At 40.4% G+C, this 16,052-nt stretch overlaps 1 protein-coding gene across 10 annotated transcripts in view; it reads left to right on the forward strand.

Annotated features, from left to right (window-relative positions):
- The window catches only part of LIMCH1 (LIM and calponin homology domains 1), a 281,384-nt gene that overhangs the window by 122,302 nt on the left and 143,030 nt on the right, over positions 1–16,052 (forward strand). For all 10 annotated transcript variants that reach the window (XM_006111913.4, XM_075930517.2, XM_075930518.2 and 7 more), the window contains one exon: positions 674–743. In XM_006111913.4, the coding sequence (XP_006111975.3) occupies positions 674–743 (70 nt within the window). The remainder of the gene's footprint in view (positions 1–673; positions 744–16,052) is intronic.

The raw sequence follows: 16,052 nt of genomic DNA on the forward strand, positions 1-16,052 counted from the left end.
CTGCTTCCTACCCACCTCCTCCTAAGTCCACAGAGCTACAAATGTTAAGTCCTCTTAAAGTTTCATGGAAAAGAGCTGTGAAGTTGTTTTCAGGCATCTCATATAGTTTGGATCGTTGCAATATTATAGACATTGAACATTAGACACCAAAATCATGAAAGTCTTTGTTTTAAAAAACACTTTATTTACTTTATAATTTTTGAGCGGGAAGAGTGCCACTTCAAGTGCGTGAGAGAACTTCAGGGTCTTAATTCATCCTCAAATACACATGCAAAAATGTGGTGTGGTCTTGTAGGCTGTTTGCAGGGACACACCCCCTTGCCTTTCCTTACCCCTGCAATAGAAAAGCTGCTATTTTATCCTCTCCTTTCCACTCCTTTAGGAGCACCCTGACTTTTCCTCTCCTGGTCAGTCTTCCACGGTGCTGTGTCTGGTCCTTCAAATGTGGAGTGTGATGATCTGATATAGATCAAAGCTTATCAAGAGCTTATAGACACTGAGTTGATTTAGAGTTAAAAATTTGGGAAATTTTATGTAATACTTGGTTTAATGATTTTATCGGTTTTCCTTTATTTTCAGGAATACAATTTAATTATATAAATGCTAGGAAAAAGGGGTTTTAATTCATGTGTTTTATTCATTTTTCATATGAAATGTTTCTTTCTCATGACAGGTTACTGAATGCAATAAAGCCTGGATTGGTAAAAAAGATCAATAGACTGTCGACTCCTATTGCAGGGTTGGTGAGTATCTTAAACTGAGATAAATCTTTAAATATTCCACTTGACGTTTCAGTTTTATGAGTGATTCCTTTAATCTTGTAATATATTCTAAGGTAGTATAACTCTTTTATCATGCTAAACCCAGACATTCCAACTGAAACCTGAAGTACCAGTGGAAGAATTGCAATCCTCCTATTTACATGGTGGCAGGAGAACTCAAATCCTACTAGTATTTCTCCTGTCGGCAGGTTGGACATGTGGTGATTCTGAAGTATGTATTTTGATGTTGTGGTGCCAGTTAAAGACATGATGCAACAAGACTGCTTCAACATTCAAGAATTAAAAAAAAAAAACAGATTGTTGTGGGTGCCTCATCTAATATATAATAATGTTATAATATAATTCTGGCTAAAAACACCTATGGGATACTGGGGGAAATGAAGACAGTTGTAAAAAAAATATAACAAATGGAAGAAAGTAGAAGTTGATCAGAAGATAAGAACTGTTGAAAATTGGTAATGGAAGCCAAGGAACACAAGGGGGAATCTATAGCCAACAGAGTTAAGGACAATAAGGAGAAGATTTTAAAAATATAGTAGGAACAAAATAATCCCAGCAATGGTGTTGGTCCATTACTAAATAATAATGCAAAAATCAGAAGTGTTAAATATTTCTGTTCTGTATTGTGGGGAGAAAAAGGATGATATAGGCTCAATATATGGCAGTAACATTCTTTTCATCCCACTAGCATCTCTGGAGGATGTTAAAGAGAAGCTACAAAAGTTAAACATTTAAAAATCAGCAGGTCCCGATAAATTGTATCTTAAGAGTTGCCTGAGAAACTCACTGGACCACTAATGTTGATTTTCAGTAAGTTTTGGAGCACCATGGAAGCTCCAAAAGACTGGAAGGAAGCTAATGTTGTATCCTTTTTTAAAAAAAAGGGGTAATCTAGATAATTATAGGCCTGTCAGCCAAACATTGATCTCGGACATGATAATTGGGTAGCTTATACAGGACTTGATTAATAATTAAAGGGTTTTGTAATAACTGCCAATCAACATAGTTTGTCAAACTAACTTGATATCATTTAAAAAATCTTATTTCAAGTTTGGTTGGTGAAGATACTAGAATTGATTTAATATACCCCTGTCAGGATTTTGACTTGGTACAGTGTGACGTTTTGATTAAAAACACTATATAGTTTGAAAATGTAACTATAAACAGGGAATCATCATTGAGCAGGTTTGTTTCTAGTGGAGTCTCCCAGGAGTTGGTTATTGGATCTGTACTTTTTACATTTTTATCAATTGCCTGGGAAAAAAACCTAAAATTATGACTAATAAGATTGGTAGATAGCACAAAAGTTGGAAGTGGTAAATTACAAAATTGACAGTTCACTGATTCAAAGGGATTCGTGTTGTTCGGTAAACTGGGTTCAAGCAAACAATATACATTTTAATGTGGCTGAATGTAATTGCATACATCTAGGAATGAAGAGTGCTGCTGCTGTATGCCATATTGTGCCCAGTTCTGGAGTTCACAGATAAAGGATGTTAATAAAATGGAGAAGGTACAAAGAAGAACCAGGAGAATGATTAAAAGATTAGAAAACCTGCATTCTAGTGATAGCTCAATAGCTTCAGTAGCTACAGGAACTCAATCTATTCAGCTTAATAGCAAGAAGGTTAAAGGGTAACTTAATTATTGTCTTTCAGCACCTACACGGGGAACAAGTATTTAATAATGAGTTCTTCAGTAGGCAGAGAAAGGTGTCACATCCTTCAGTCTCTGGAAGCTGAAGCTACACAAGTCTGTGCTGGAAATTAGGTGTAAATTTTTAATGGTGAACCACTAGAACAGTTTACTAAGGGTTATGGTGGATTCTCCATCACTGACCATTTTAAAATCAAGATTGGATGTTTTTCTAAAAGACCTGCTCTAGGAATTAGCTTGGTGAAGTTCTGAGGCCTGTGTTATACAGGAGGTCAGAGTAGATCCTGATGTTAGAATCTGTGAGCCTTCCTTTCAATAGGAGAAAATGGCTTTTTAGCGGGGTGGAGTCAATAGTCTAATTTACTTTTATCTCAAAACACTAAGAACTCCAGATTAAATTCATAGCTGCATAATTTTAAACTGATGTTAAAGGTAAAGTAAAACTTATCTGTGGGTGTGAACCCTTCAGTTTTATGATAGTCCCATATGAATTATGGTGCCTGTTCTGTCACTAATTGGATTGTAGATTTAGTTGTATAAATCCCAGCAATAATGGAGATTACTTATATACAATTACACACATCACCCCTGTTGATTGTGGAGGCAATGTTCCCCTTCATAATTTTCAGGTTCAAACATTTCTAATTTAGGTAGAAACAAAAATGTGACTTAACATTTGTGTGTATGCACTGACTTATTTACCTGGTCCAAGATTAAGGAAACAAGGAGGACATTTGCTGCTTATAAATCAAGTTGACTAAGTTTGTACTATTTATGAATGCCATAACTTTTTAGTCCTTGAGAACCTGATCCTTTGGCCCCTTACTGACAGGTATAGAAGTTTAAGTACTGGCCACAGTTTTAGGATTTCACCATGGTGCCTGAAGTAAGATGGTGCTGTTTGACTCTTCTATGAGGGTCCCTAGTGTGTCACTCACTCACTCAACTCTGAAAATCATCTTTTTTTAACCCTGCCCATTTTTTTAAAAGTACATTTTAAACTTCAAAAGTACTTGTAGAGATACCATTCTTGGGTGTTTATTAAACTGTAGCCTCTTGGTATTTTTTCTTTTAATCACTGTGTTTTAAGAGGTTGGATATGGTATTATGTAGGGATGTTAAATATCGGTTAGTTGAATAGTCAATTAACCTCGTGAATTCTTATCAGTTAATCGACTTTTCTATGGTCCCCGGGGGAAGGGGCCAGCAGCCAGTGCGCTCTGGCCCTACTCACAAGGAGCCCCCTGCCACTGTGCACTGCTGCCTCTGTATCAGAGGCAGCAGCGTGCAGTGCCAGGCAGGAACTGGTCCATGAGGGGAGACAGTTTTAAAAACCAGCTCTCCTCGTGGACTGGCTGCCTGTTGCACTGCGCTGCTGCCTCTGATACAGGCTGAGGTTTGGGGCTGAGCCGGGATGCTTGCTCACCAGGTTCGGAATACACTGTAAATGCAGAACTGCAGCAGGGGCAGGTCCTGGACCCGATGCAAACAAGGACTGAGCTGGGCTGCTGGCCAGCCTGCTAAACGATTTACTGGCAGGAGGGGAAATGCATATAGTCTATAGCATTAACCTATAAGCTTTTACTTATTGGTTAATCAGTTAATCAACTATGCTACTACTATTATGATGAATTTTTTCCCATATTGGTTTGTATGATGCCCAAGGTAACTTGGTGGTAATGGGAGGAACAATGTAAATAGTGCTTTTTTGTTGTTTCACTATATATTGCTGAGTCAAACTCCTGCATCCTTAAATTTAAAAATTCCATCTGGTTTTAGGTTGTTCATGTAGTGAGTTGCTTTTCATGTGTTTGAAAGTATTTTTTCCTATTTCTGTGCATCTATTTGCCTTTTGTTTTTTTCTAAATATTTCTCCAGTTATAATAGTAGACTAGGGGGGAAATACTTCCCCAACTCAAAAGTGAATTTAACAGTGAGTACATCCGTCTAGACTGGTATGGATGAGTTGTTTAAAACAAAACCTCATAAATATCCCATTGTCTTTTGACTTGTAATCCAATTCTTCTGTCCTTTGTAAGCATTATGGTTTACCCAGGTGATGAGCAACTTATAAATGCTCTGCACAAATCCAAAATATCCATTGACTTCTATGAGAAAAGGATCAGGCCTCTAGTCTGTTGTGAGGTCTTTAAAAATTATTTTAAATGAGTAGATGTCATAAGTATCTTTATAAAATGTAAAGGATAGCTTTTCCTTTTTTTTCCTCCCCATTCTACCATGGCACATGCCTGAAGAAATCTGGAATACTAACACTGTAATCCAGAAACAGCTGTACTGTTTAGCTAGCTGACTGAGGCACCTGAGGGACATTCCTTCCTTTATCATAAGATCTTGTTTATTATATAAGCTGAAGTTGGCTTGACACAGTATATAGTCACTAGGGTGAATGAATTGGAAAGAAGCATGTATGACTCACACCAGTGCATGCACAGTTGGGTGGAAATGGCCTCTAGAAAATCAATAGCTTTTCCACTCTCAATGAAACAGTTTATTTCAAACTCTAGAGACTGGTTCTGCCTAAAACTGTAGCTGTGGTTTACAACAACTTAGTGAAAAATAGGGTTATTTTAACATGCATCCACTTACAATATTCTATACATGATCACACGTGTCCAGAATTTCAGTGCTCAAACGCTGTTCAGGTCTGATAAATATTGATTCTTTGTTCTTTTGTTGCACACATGTAAGAGCTGACATGATGAGTATTTGATACAGCTGTGGAGGAAAACAGATCCAACTGTTGATGCTTTTTCAGAGCTGGAGATAAAGCTTCAATATAACTTCCATGCTGAATATTTGGGAGTATTTATTTTTAGCTAGTTTCTATATCCAAGGCCAAATGGTCAAATTTACTTCATAAGTGTTCAGTCCATAGCTCTACAAGCAGCTTAGTTCAATTAAATCTCAAGGTACTGCTTACATATTTTTGGTGAGGGTCTGCTAAGAGTACACTGTCCAATTTGTTGATATTGGGCTTTCAGCCATCTTGGCAGGAGGTTCTGAGCACATCCTGATCGGCTCTGTGGACTCCTGGTGGCTGCAGCTGTAGCCCATATACTTCTGTTTAACATGGTAGTGGCTTCTCAGAAGATAAGAATTTGTACTGGAAAATATTATGCATGAGTAATCTATTTTATCTACTGACTGAGCTGTCTTGACGTTAGAGCCTAGTAAAAGATGGCTACATCTCAAGCTACTTTGAAATTTCATCTGTTATCATAGGCTTCCACACAAGGCTTAATAAGGAAGGATTCATGGCTCATTGATAAATACTGTACACATTAGAACATCTAAATAACTATTATTTTGTATTGTGGCAGCAGTTAAAGATTGAGGGATCAGCATCCCATTAGACACGGTACAAACAGGAAGTCCAAGACAACACAATCCCTGTGCAGTCAGAGAGATCACAGTATAGGATTTTGACCATTATCATAGGTCAAAATACAACTTTCAGGTCTGATTTTGATTTGCTTCCAAATTCACGGTGGCTGCTTCTCCTGTTAACAGCAGTATAAAATTGGTACTTTGCTAAAACCAAATGGAACTTAGACATCAAAATGTTAGATTGCTTCTAACTCTAGGATCTACAGTGTTTGAGTACATACTACATTTGATAAGCTTATGCAGGAATGAAAATGTATTTTATTTGTCAATATAAAAATACAGCTTTCCTTTTTAAAAATCAAATGTACCGTATATCCCAATAATATGTTATGTCAGTAATTGTGATGGAGTGTTTCATTTAAAAGATCTTTCTTCTGAAAACATGGATCTTCGAGCCAGGAGTTGATATTTGACTTTCAGTTGTTAACATTGTCAATCTTCCAGAAACTCCATCTTTGTGTTTTACTACAGACATCTGGAGAGGTATTTTGTCTGCTTCATTGAAGAGAAGCCCAGTTAAAGTTATGACATTTTTATACTGAAAAGAGCAGTGGTTTAGAATAGATTTAGTGATTTAATGAAACCAGCAATTTTTCTTTGAGTTCTAGTTGCTGTTAATTCCATCCATTTAGTGTAATATGAGAGAGAGAGAGAGAGAGAGAGAATGAATATATAGTGGTTACCATTTTTAAAAGTTGGCTTATACTAGGGATGTAATAGTGTGGTCGATTAACCGTTAAGCAAAAGCTTATAGATTAATACCATAGACCAGCATTTCCTAAACTGTGGTCCGCAGCCCAGTACTGGTCCTTAGGAAAAAAAATACTGGGCCTCCGAAAATGTTTTGCAAGATTTCACCTTGCTTCCCACAACCCTCAAGATGAATGCCGCACTGAACTCCCAGTGTCAACGGAGGTAGCGCAGGCTTCCTGAGGGGTTGGGGGGCAGTTCTGCAGCTGCGCACTAGGTCCCAGAAGTGCGCAGGCTGCTCCCCTCCCTGCCCCAACAGCCGGCGCGGTACCTAAAATGCCGGTCCATCACGCACTGGGGACTTTGTTCCCCTGTTGCCTTCCTGTGTGCAGGGGAGTGGGTGGGGATCTGGGACTGTGCCGGCCCCAGCTGCTCGGGCGGTGCGTGCTGCCATGGGGCGCAGAGGAGCAAGGCGCACGCTGCCCAAGCGGTTGGGGCAGGTGTGGTCCCGGACTCCCCTTCCCCCTGCACAGGAAGGCATCAAACGTGCAACGGACCAGCGTGTCAGGTACCGTGCCACTGTTTGGGGGAGCGGCCCACGCACTTCCTGGGCTTTGGCAGCTACAGGACCCCCATGTATCAGTCCCTGTTCCCTTCACCCCCCCAGACCCCCACAAGTACTTTGTCCCAGCACCCATAAAAGCACCCTGTCCCTTCCCCAGCACCTGCAAGCACCCTATTCCCTGCCCCAGCACTCATTGGCACCCTTCCCCAGAACTCCGTGCCAGCACCCACAAGCACAGTTGGGGCCACATTAGTGAGGTTTGAGGGGCTTGGAGGGGTTGTGTTTTTGTTTCTCACTTGTCTGGCCCCAACTGACATTTCTGTGGGCTAAAGTTGGCACTGGGGGCTTTGGGAGGATCCGAAACAATTTTATTTGCATATTTGTCATTTGCTTAATGAATATGCAAATATGCAAATAAATGTTACCGGTCCTCCAAAAGCTCATGAATGGATTTACTGGACCCCAGTATCAAAAAGTTTGGAAACCCCTGCCATAGACAACATGCATTTCCTTCCGCCCCCCCCCCACCCCCCACCCCCGCCCCAGCCAATAAATTTTTTAGCAGGCTGACAGCAGCCTGGCTCAGTCCTGGCTTGCGCTAGGTCCAGGACCTACCCCAGCTGCAGCTCTGCATTTAAAGTGTATTAGGAGCCGGGCAGGTAGGCAGCCTGGCTCAGTTCCAGCTCTTACCTGGTCTGGAAGCTCAGCCTCCTTCTCCCCTCCCCCACCTCAGACAGGGGCTACTGCCACCCTGCTTGCTTTGTTGCCTCTGTATCAGAGGCAGCAGTGTGGGGCAACAGGAAGCCAGTCCACGAGGGGAGCTGGTTTTTAAACTGTCTCCTCTCGTGGATCTGTTCCCACCTGGCACTCCACGCTACTGCTTCTGATATATAGGTAGTAGCGCGGAGTGGCAACGGGTTCCTTGGGAGTGGGGCCGGAGCACACTGCTGCCTGCCCCAACTTCAGAGACTACAGAATAGTCAATTAACCGGTAACAATTCATGAGGTTAATCGACTATTCAGTTAATCAGTATTTATACCAATAGTTATTTCATCCCACTAGGTAGTGATACATATTTTTCTTACTTGATTATTTTAATAAACTTAGATAATTTTAGACACCACTGAAGATAAATGCTGATTTTTCAATGGTAACACCTCTATTACTTCTCAGACAAGTTTTCGGTTGCAGATTTTCCTCTTTGTCCCTGAATAATGTCACTTTGTAAGAAGAAAGACATTTATGCCTTATCTTTAGTTTAAAAGGGCTTAGTAGAGTTTATGGCATTACTTCAGTTCCTTGCAATATCCCCGCAGGAATTTAGACGTTTACTTCAGAGTCTGTGTGAAAGAATCTAACATAATAGTAGGAAATAGCCAAGACAAAGTTGAGAGGCTGAACTTTTGCTCTTGTGTTAGCTCATTTTTCATCACTAATGAAGAAACATCTGTATACTGCAATATCTAATTTTCAACTTGTATATTGTGCACAGCTCTGTAATATTTGTGAAGTTGAGTAATAGGAAAACATCTCTTCAAATGCCACCTGAGTGCATAGTTTATACTTCGAAAAGAAGAGAATCATAACATACCATGTTAAAAAGATTAGTTCCTTTTTAAACAGGTTTTTTACCAGGTTATTTTGTTAGGAAGTTTGTCTTGGCAAAATAATCATCAGGAACTTGCTAGAAACCTTGTTAAGAGTCATAGTTGCTGGTATCTGGGATTTGCTTTAAAAATGGAACTGTTGAATAAATTACTGTACATATTTGGATTTATAAGTTTCCTTATAGATATTTCAGAACTATGATTGCTTCTAGGGCCTTGTTAATTAAGTCCAATAGATTAATTAAATATTTTATTTCCAGGTAGATGACATTCACAGGATAAATATGGTGTACATATGTCGTCTGTCTATATATTTTAGAAATGTGCATCTGTCTGTCTATCTGTCTGCAAGTCTGTTTTTTCAAGAACACCTAAATGGTAAGAGCTAGGACCACCAAATTTTGTATATAGCTTCCTCTTATCCTAACTTAAAACAAGGTTTGGTTGTGCTAGGAAAATGGAAAGTGCCAGGAATGGGACTGTTTTCCATAACATGGAAAGTGGAGAGGGCAGAGAGGGGAGGGATGTGATATTGAGAGTGGCCACCAGACTGGGTAAGTAGCCAACTTGCCCCAAACTCTTTCCCCTCTGGTCCTTGGCCACAGCACCTGGAGTGGGGGAAGACCCCTGCCAGCTGGGAGTGGGAGAAAAGACTCCTGGCCAGCCATAGGGGGAGAAAGACCTCTGTCAGCTGAAGGGTGGGGAGAGAAAAATCGTCACTGGATTGGACCCAACCTAAGCCCTCCTTACCCCCAACCCTCACTCTCACAGCCACACATCCCCAGCCCACTGCCCTGAGCCCCTCCTCAACTTCCAACTCTGATTCCAGCACCCCCGATATCCCCAACCTCCTGCCCGACCCCTCCACATTCCCAAGGCTCTGCCCTTACTCCTGCATCCCCCACACTGCCAGCTACCCTGTGTTGAGGGACCCAGGCAATGCCAGGTAAGTCTTCTAGTAAGGAACATAATAAGGAATTTAATTTCATGGAAAGTCAATGCATAAAACTTTAATGGTGTACATTGTTATGGTGAACAATTAGGGAAAGATGAAATGGTCTGAAACAATTTTATTTGTTACGTTTCTAATACTTACTGCTTTACAAAAAGTTCCTTCCCCTTATTTTTTTCCCTTCACCACTTCTTTATTCTTTTTTTTCCTGTAAAAAAGGATTCAGTGGCTTGTAGTTGCAACATATTTCTGTCTTGTAGTATCCAAACTCATAATACAGGATACATTTTCCATTTCTCTATTCTACACATGCGTTGGTGATTAATGGCATTGGTTTGTTCAGAGGCAATCTTGCAGCACAGCTGTCTCTGAATAGAAGTCTTGCTGCTTAAGCTGAGCCACTGTTTTAGATGGCTATGAATTTACTTCTACTTTACTTCCCTTTTATTCTCATGTAGAGAATTGGCATTGATAGCCACATTGGCATTGCTTGTGAATGGTAATGGATGAAACGGTCAACATACACATGGCAAAGACCTTCAGTGGTTGGCTACAGATTCTGTGATGTAAGCAGTGCCATTCTAAATAGTCAATGGTTTTTCTTATACTACCTGTGCTTGACCCCAGTATTAACATCTGAACAAATTTGACTAAAATAATACCTTTGGTGTGACCAGTGGTCAGAAATGGCATTGTGTGTTTTGCCTCATCATTGTTTCATCTGTAATGTGTGCTGGATTCCAGCTGTAATAGAGTGTTGTTTTTAATTCATTTGTTATCCGTCATTGCGTACTTGTTTTTTCCCCAAGCCCTCTGGACTCTTCTTTCAAATGAAATTTTCATTCCATTTTTCCTTTCTATCGGATTAGTGTCACCTGGGAGTGACAAAGCAACCTTATAAATTGCATACTTTCCTGTTACTGAATTTAGCCAAGTGCTATGTTCATATTAATCTCTGTTTTTTATGAAAGTGTAGAAGTGAACAAAAGGCTTTTCTTAGCTACATTTCTTCCTTAATGGAGTGTGAACTGAGTCCAATGATACCATAGCTAATGTACGATCAAAAACTAAATAAAAGTGCTTTTGGTTGCAAAAATTAATTTGGATCGTTGGCAGTAGAGAATTCAGAGCAATCCAAGAAAATAGCAGTGGGGGGTAGTGGCATAAAACTAAAACTTTTAGTTGAAATTCAACTGTTTTTCAACTGGATTGATAGGTTTATTGCTTTCAACCTTACAAGCTTTCTCCATAAACCCATCTCTCTCTTCAATCCAGAAAAGAAGAAACTGGCCAAATGCAACACTAGCAGAAATGTCTGTATTAACATCTGCATCTCTGTGGAAAATATTCATTGGAGGAGCTGTGCATACAGCACAGATGGATTTGGCTCAAACTCACACACTTTAAATATTAAAGTTAATCATCACACTGACAGTAGTATCTGTACTGGAGACCTAACCTACCACACTGGTTTACATTGTATTCTTCAGCTATCCAAGTTTAATCTTAAATTGACCTAATATTTGCAGAGTGAAGGGGTGCATATGCAACAGACTATCAGCTGGCATGCTGTACAATCAGAAAAGAGAGGTAAATAATACCACTAATTTTTCAGTAGTAGCTTTGCTGTTCATTTGTAGAGCTGAATTAAGACATAAACCATATTTTAAATATAGTAATGAGATACAAAGAAGCTATTCTGCAAATTACTTTAAAACAAAAGAACCCCCCTAGGATATTCATCAAATGACTTAATTTTGAATAAGCTTGTATAAATTTTGAATAAGCTTGTGTAATGTGTAATAAAGAGCTTAGAACTGATATTGTTGTGGCTTGTTGGTATCTCCTTTGTTTTGTGCTTTGAATAATATGCCAAGGACAGACTGCTTTGCAGTCAGTGCCTGTTATTAAAAGGAGCCTTTTAGCACTGGGACCTGCAAAATGTTCTGACACTCTATTCATGTTACAGTTAAATAGACTGACACATCTTTAGTGATTTGTGGACTTCATTTACTGTTTTGACAGATACTTATTCCCTCAAGATATGTGTTAATGAAAGATAAAAGAAATCAGTTAGATTTGTTCATTAAAAAGTTTTTCCCAAATCTTTTTTCAGTATAAATATAACATTTTTAAAAAAATTGATGAGTCTTACAATTCTCCTCAGTTCTTCTATGTGCTAAACTAGTAATAGCCTTATTTTATTCTTGAAAGTGTTAATTGCTAGAATGCATGTCTCAACATAATAGGGTGTGCCTGGCTGCTTTTCATAATGACTGGAGAAAGCAGCCCCTCCTCTTTCTTCCAAAAAGTCACTTAGAAAATATTATTGAAGCAATAGGCTTGTCATTTTAATTTTCCTGTATTCAACTTGAAGTTGAGGGGGAAGAGGATTGTTCAGAGGTTAATTTAACTTGAATTGGAAGTATTCCATATAGATGTAATCTTAAACAGTAGCTGTTGCTTAAGTGGAGTGAGTAGGGACTCGATCTGATATGTTACTTTGGTGAATGTTCTTGTTTATTTTCTTCTTTGGTCACTTGGGGTTTCATATCAGCATTCCAGATTAGAAAGATGCCATATGACCTCGCTGGATCTATAAAGGAGATCAATCTTCTCTCACATGTCTGCAATTAAAATAGTCTTCATTAGGAACTGGGGGTCTCTAGCAGAAGGCAGCATTTTTGGCTGCTTCTTGGGTAACTGCTCCGTAAAATAGTAATGTGGATGGATTTAGATACAAAGGGAGAAAACTTGTGGCCTAGGATTGGCTGCAAAGTCATGTAATTGTTTCATTAAGCAATGGGCATGGAGTGATTAGGCTAATGTAGACCCATGAGCAGATTTAAACTGAGTATAATAATTAATACTAGGCCAACTGGTTGCCCATTCAGTCTTATCTCTGGGGTGTAGGTTGTCAGTGGACAATGATCCTGTTGTTGTGCTTGAGCAGTTTAATGCAAGGTCAGTTCCCTATGATACAGGCAATTTATTATAGGACTCTTATCAGGTATCTTTGACCATTCGATCCGCTTTATGCTCATTAATTCATCTCTTCTGAACTTCTTCCAGCATTCCACATTCTGAAGCAGCATCAAATGCCTGTTTTCAAAATATCTTTTTTTTCTTTTAACTATGAAATTCTTTCCAAAATTGCACACTTAAATCAGATCGGAAATAATCATTTCTGCACCAGTGATGATTTGGCAATTCAATATTTCATGACCTATAGGGGCTAAAGTTTCATATGTCATTGAAGTGGTATACTTAGTTTCAGAAGGTCAAGAGTTGGGTTAATTGGAGCTAAGAGCACGGCCTATAAGTAAGGTTGCCTGACACTTCCCATTATAAAAATCTGTTTTCAGTTGCTTATAACTGTGCCATCCTTTAATCATTCAGACTGAAACTTGGGGTGTGTCTAGACTACCTAGTTTTGTCGACAAAAGTGGACTTTTGTCGACAAAACTATACCAGCGTCTACACTACCGCTGAGTTCTGTCGACATAACGTCGACAGAACTCAGCATTTTTGTCGACGCTGGTATACCTCATTTTACGAGGCATAACACCTTCTGTCGACAGAACTCTGTCGACAGAAGGTGGTATTGCCTGTAACATTGCGTCCAGACTATGGAGTTCTGTCGACAAAGCAGCTTGCTTTGTCCACAGAACTCAATGTGCCTGGACGCTCTTTGTCACCGGAAGTTTTGTCGACAGTATCTGTCGACAAAACTTCCGTCGACAAAACGCGGTAGTCTAGACGTACCCTTACTGTGCCATGTGTCTGCCTGAGACTGATGGTGTGTTTTTGCCTCCTCTCTCCTCAGTTTCAGCAAAAAAATATATATATATTTTTCCCACCAGAGAATGAGATTAGGAAAACGACATTGTCAATAGTGAAAAGGAACTTTTCAACTTTTTGTTGTTGAGAGGTGCTGGTGCATCAAGGTTTAGTTTGTTGAAAGGGTGACCTTTGTGTCAGATGCCCATTGGCTGTACCCATGAAAACCACCCAGATTTGATCAAGTTCTTAAATAAGGCATATCGTGTGCTCATTGGAGACTTATTAGAGTTTCACTGTTATATTTTTACAAAGATCCTGTGTGTACAATCCCTAAGGCTCCCAGAGCAGGACTTTCTCTGTAGTTGCTGATCTTGGGTTTGCTGTGGCACGAGGCACAGGAAATAATGGCAAGTGCCTTTCTTCTATGCTCTCAGTGCTAGTCCTGTTGAAGCCTGGCAACATGGAGGAGGTGGAAGGAAAGCGACTAGAATACACAGGGTTCAGGGGAGGTGGCAGAGAGAATAGATTGTGACACAGAGGACAGGCATCTTTACCTCTCTCAGAATGGAGTCCTATGATTTCTTTTTCCCCCTCCACTCTGGTCTGAGTCTTGAACTAGAGTACCTCATTCTCCACTTGTGGTTACTCAGCAGGCCTCTTGGGGTTTGTCCTCTGCAAGTCTTTTCTTTGGGAGCTTTGACCTAGTGGAGAAGAATGACTCCAAAAAAGTGTTTTTTTTTTATGAAAATAGGAACAAAACATAATAGAAGTAAAGGGGTTTAACGCAATAAAACATCCCCCAGAACATTTTCCATTGGTGTATGGGTGTCTAGAACCCAGCTGGTGCTGGTAGAGACTCTAGCTAGCATGAGCAAAAGTAGCTGAAGAAAGGACCTTTGGACATTCAAATTATTTCCTACATCTTTGACAAGATGACTTCTTCTCAGTGCTAATTGGCCTTTTGCCCCAACTCTTTTGATGCTGCTTTCCCTCTCCTACAGCCACCTCAGCTTCATGCCATTCCTGCCCTTCTTCCCCCAGCTCCTGTCCCTCATTGCTTTCTTCCACATTTAGCTTATCTTCTTTTAAGTAACCCCAAAATAACTGTGGAAGTAACATACTTAATGCTATCACAGGGTACGTCTACACTTGCTCCCTAGTTCGAACAAGGGATGCAAATGTAGCCGACCAAAATTGCTAATGAAGCAGGGATTTAAATATCCCGCACTTCATTAGCATAATCTAACCCATGAGCTATTCCACTCACCAGCTGATTCGAACCAGGAAGTGCGCTCTGGGATGCTTTCGTTCAAATCGGACCCCTTGGTTCGAACTAATGTTACTCCTCAAAAAATATTTAAATCCCTGCTTCATTAGCAATTTCGGTCGGCTACATTTGCATCCCTCATTCGAACTAGGGGGCAAGTGTAGACGTACCCACACTGTTCAGTCTCTTTGTGGATTCACCCAGCTGGCTGGAGTACGGGATGGAAGGCTGGGGCAGTGCACTGCTTCTGCTTTCCCCTGGCCAGCTACAGCACAGGGAAGAGAGGCTGGGGAGGCGCACCGTCTCTGCCTTTCCCAGATCGGCTGGAATCGGCCCCATGGCCTACCATGAAAGACCATGGGGAGGTGTGTTCCACCCTGTGGGAACCCCCCTCCCCCAGAGTATGGACCAGGACCTCCACATGCTTTATGAAACTGACTTATGAATACCAATATGTGTAACTCAAAGATGCTTCAGACAAATTGCCTCATGTAACCTATCAATTTTCATGTCTTAATCTGCTGGGTTTGTATATCTATCTTTGGTGTGTATATCATTCTTGTGTGTAAAGTCAGAGGCATGGAGTGGTTTATGGTTTTAAAAGTATAAATACAAGCCATCAAGGCTGTTGCCCTCAATGTCTGGGTGACCATCTGTAAACAGGCTCTTTTGTCCTTTGAGTCCAAGCAATGGCTGGTCTTAGGAAGTCACATGATCACCCCAACTGGTTGCTGTCCCTTTGTCTTTAGCTGGCATGGCACACTGAAGAGGATAACTAAAGACCCCAGGGAAAAGGGTACTTCTCTGGTTTGTAGTTTTAGCTGGATTAAAAACAGTTTAGAGTGAGTTTGTGATAAGTGTGAGAGTTAGCTATGTGTTTCTTGTTTTAAATTTGTAATACAGGCAGTCCCCGGGTTACGTACAAGATAGGGACTGTAGGTTTGTTCTTAAGTTGAATTTGTATGTAAGTCGGAACTGGTACATATTGTAGGGGAAACTCTAGCCAAACATTTCTCCAGAGCTCAGTTTTATTCTCCCACCCCTCACTTCCCTCAGTCCTTTATTCTCAAGCTGAGGTGTCTGCTGAGAAAAGCCGCTCTGCATCTCCCTGGTCTGCTGGGGGTGGGGGGGCGCTAGCTTCGCGTCTCCCCGGTCTGCTGGGGGGAAGCAGCTAGTGCAGGGTTGCCTCATCCCGTTTGTAAGTAGGGATCCGATGTAAGTCGGATCCATGTAACCCGGGGACTGCCTGTATACTTTGCTCTGTCTGTTTTTACTTGCAACCACTTAAATCCCACTGCTTATACTTAATGAAATCACTTCTATTTACTATCAAACCCAGTG

The sequence above is a fragment of the Pelodiscus sinensis genome, chromosome 4 (assembly GCF_052426305.1).
Source record: "Pelodiscus sinensis isolate ZL-2025 chromosome 4, ASM5242630v1, whole genome shotgun sequence".
In the NCBI taxonomy this organism is placed as follows: Eukaryota; Metazoa; Chordata; order Testudines; family Trionychidae; genus Pelodiscus; species Pelodiscus sinensis.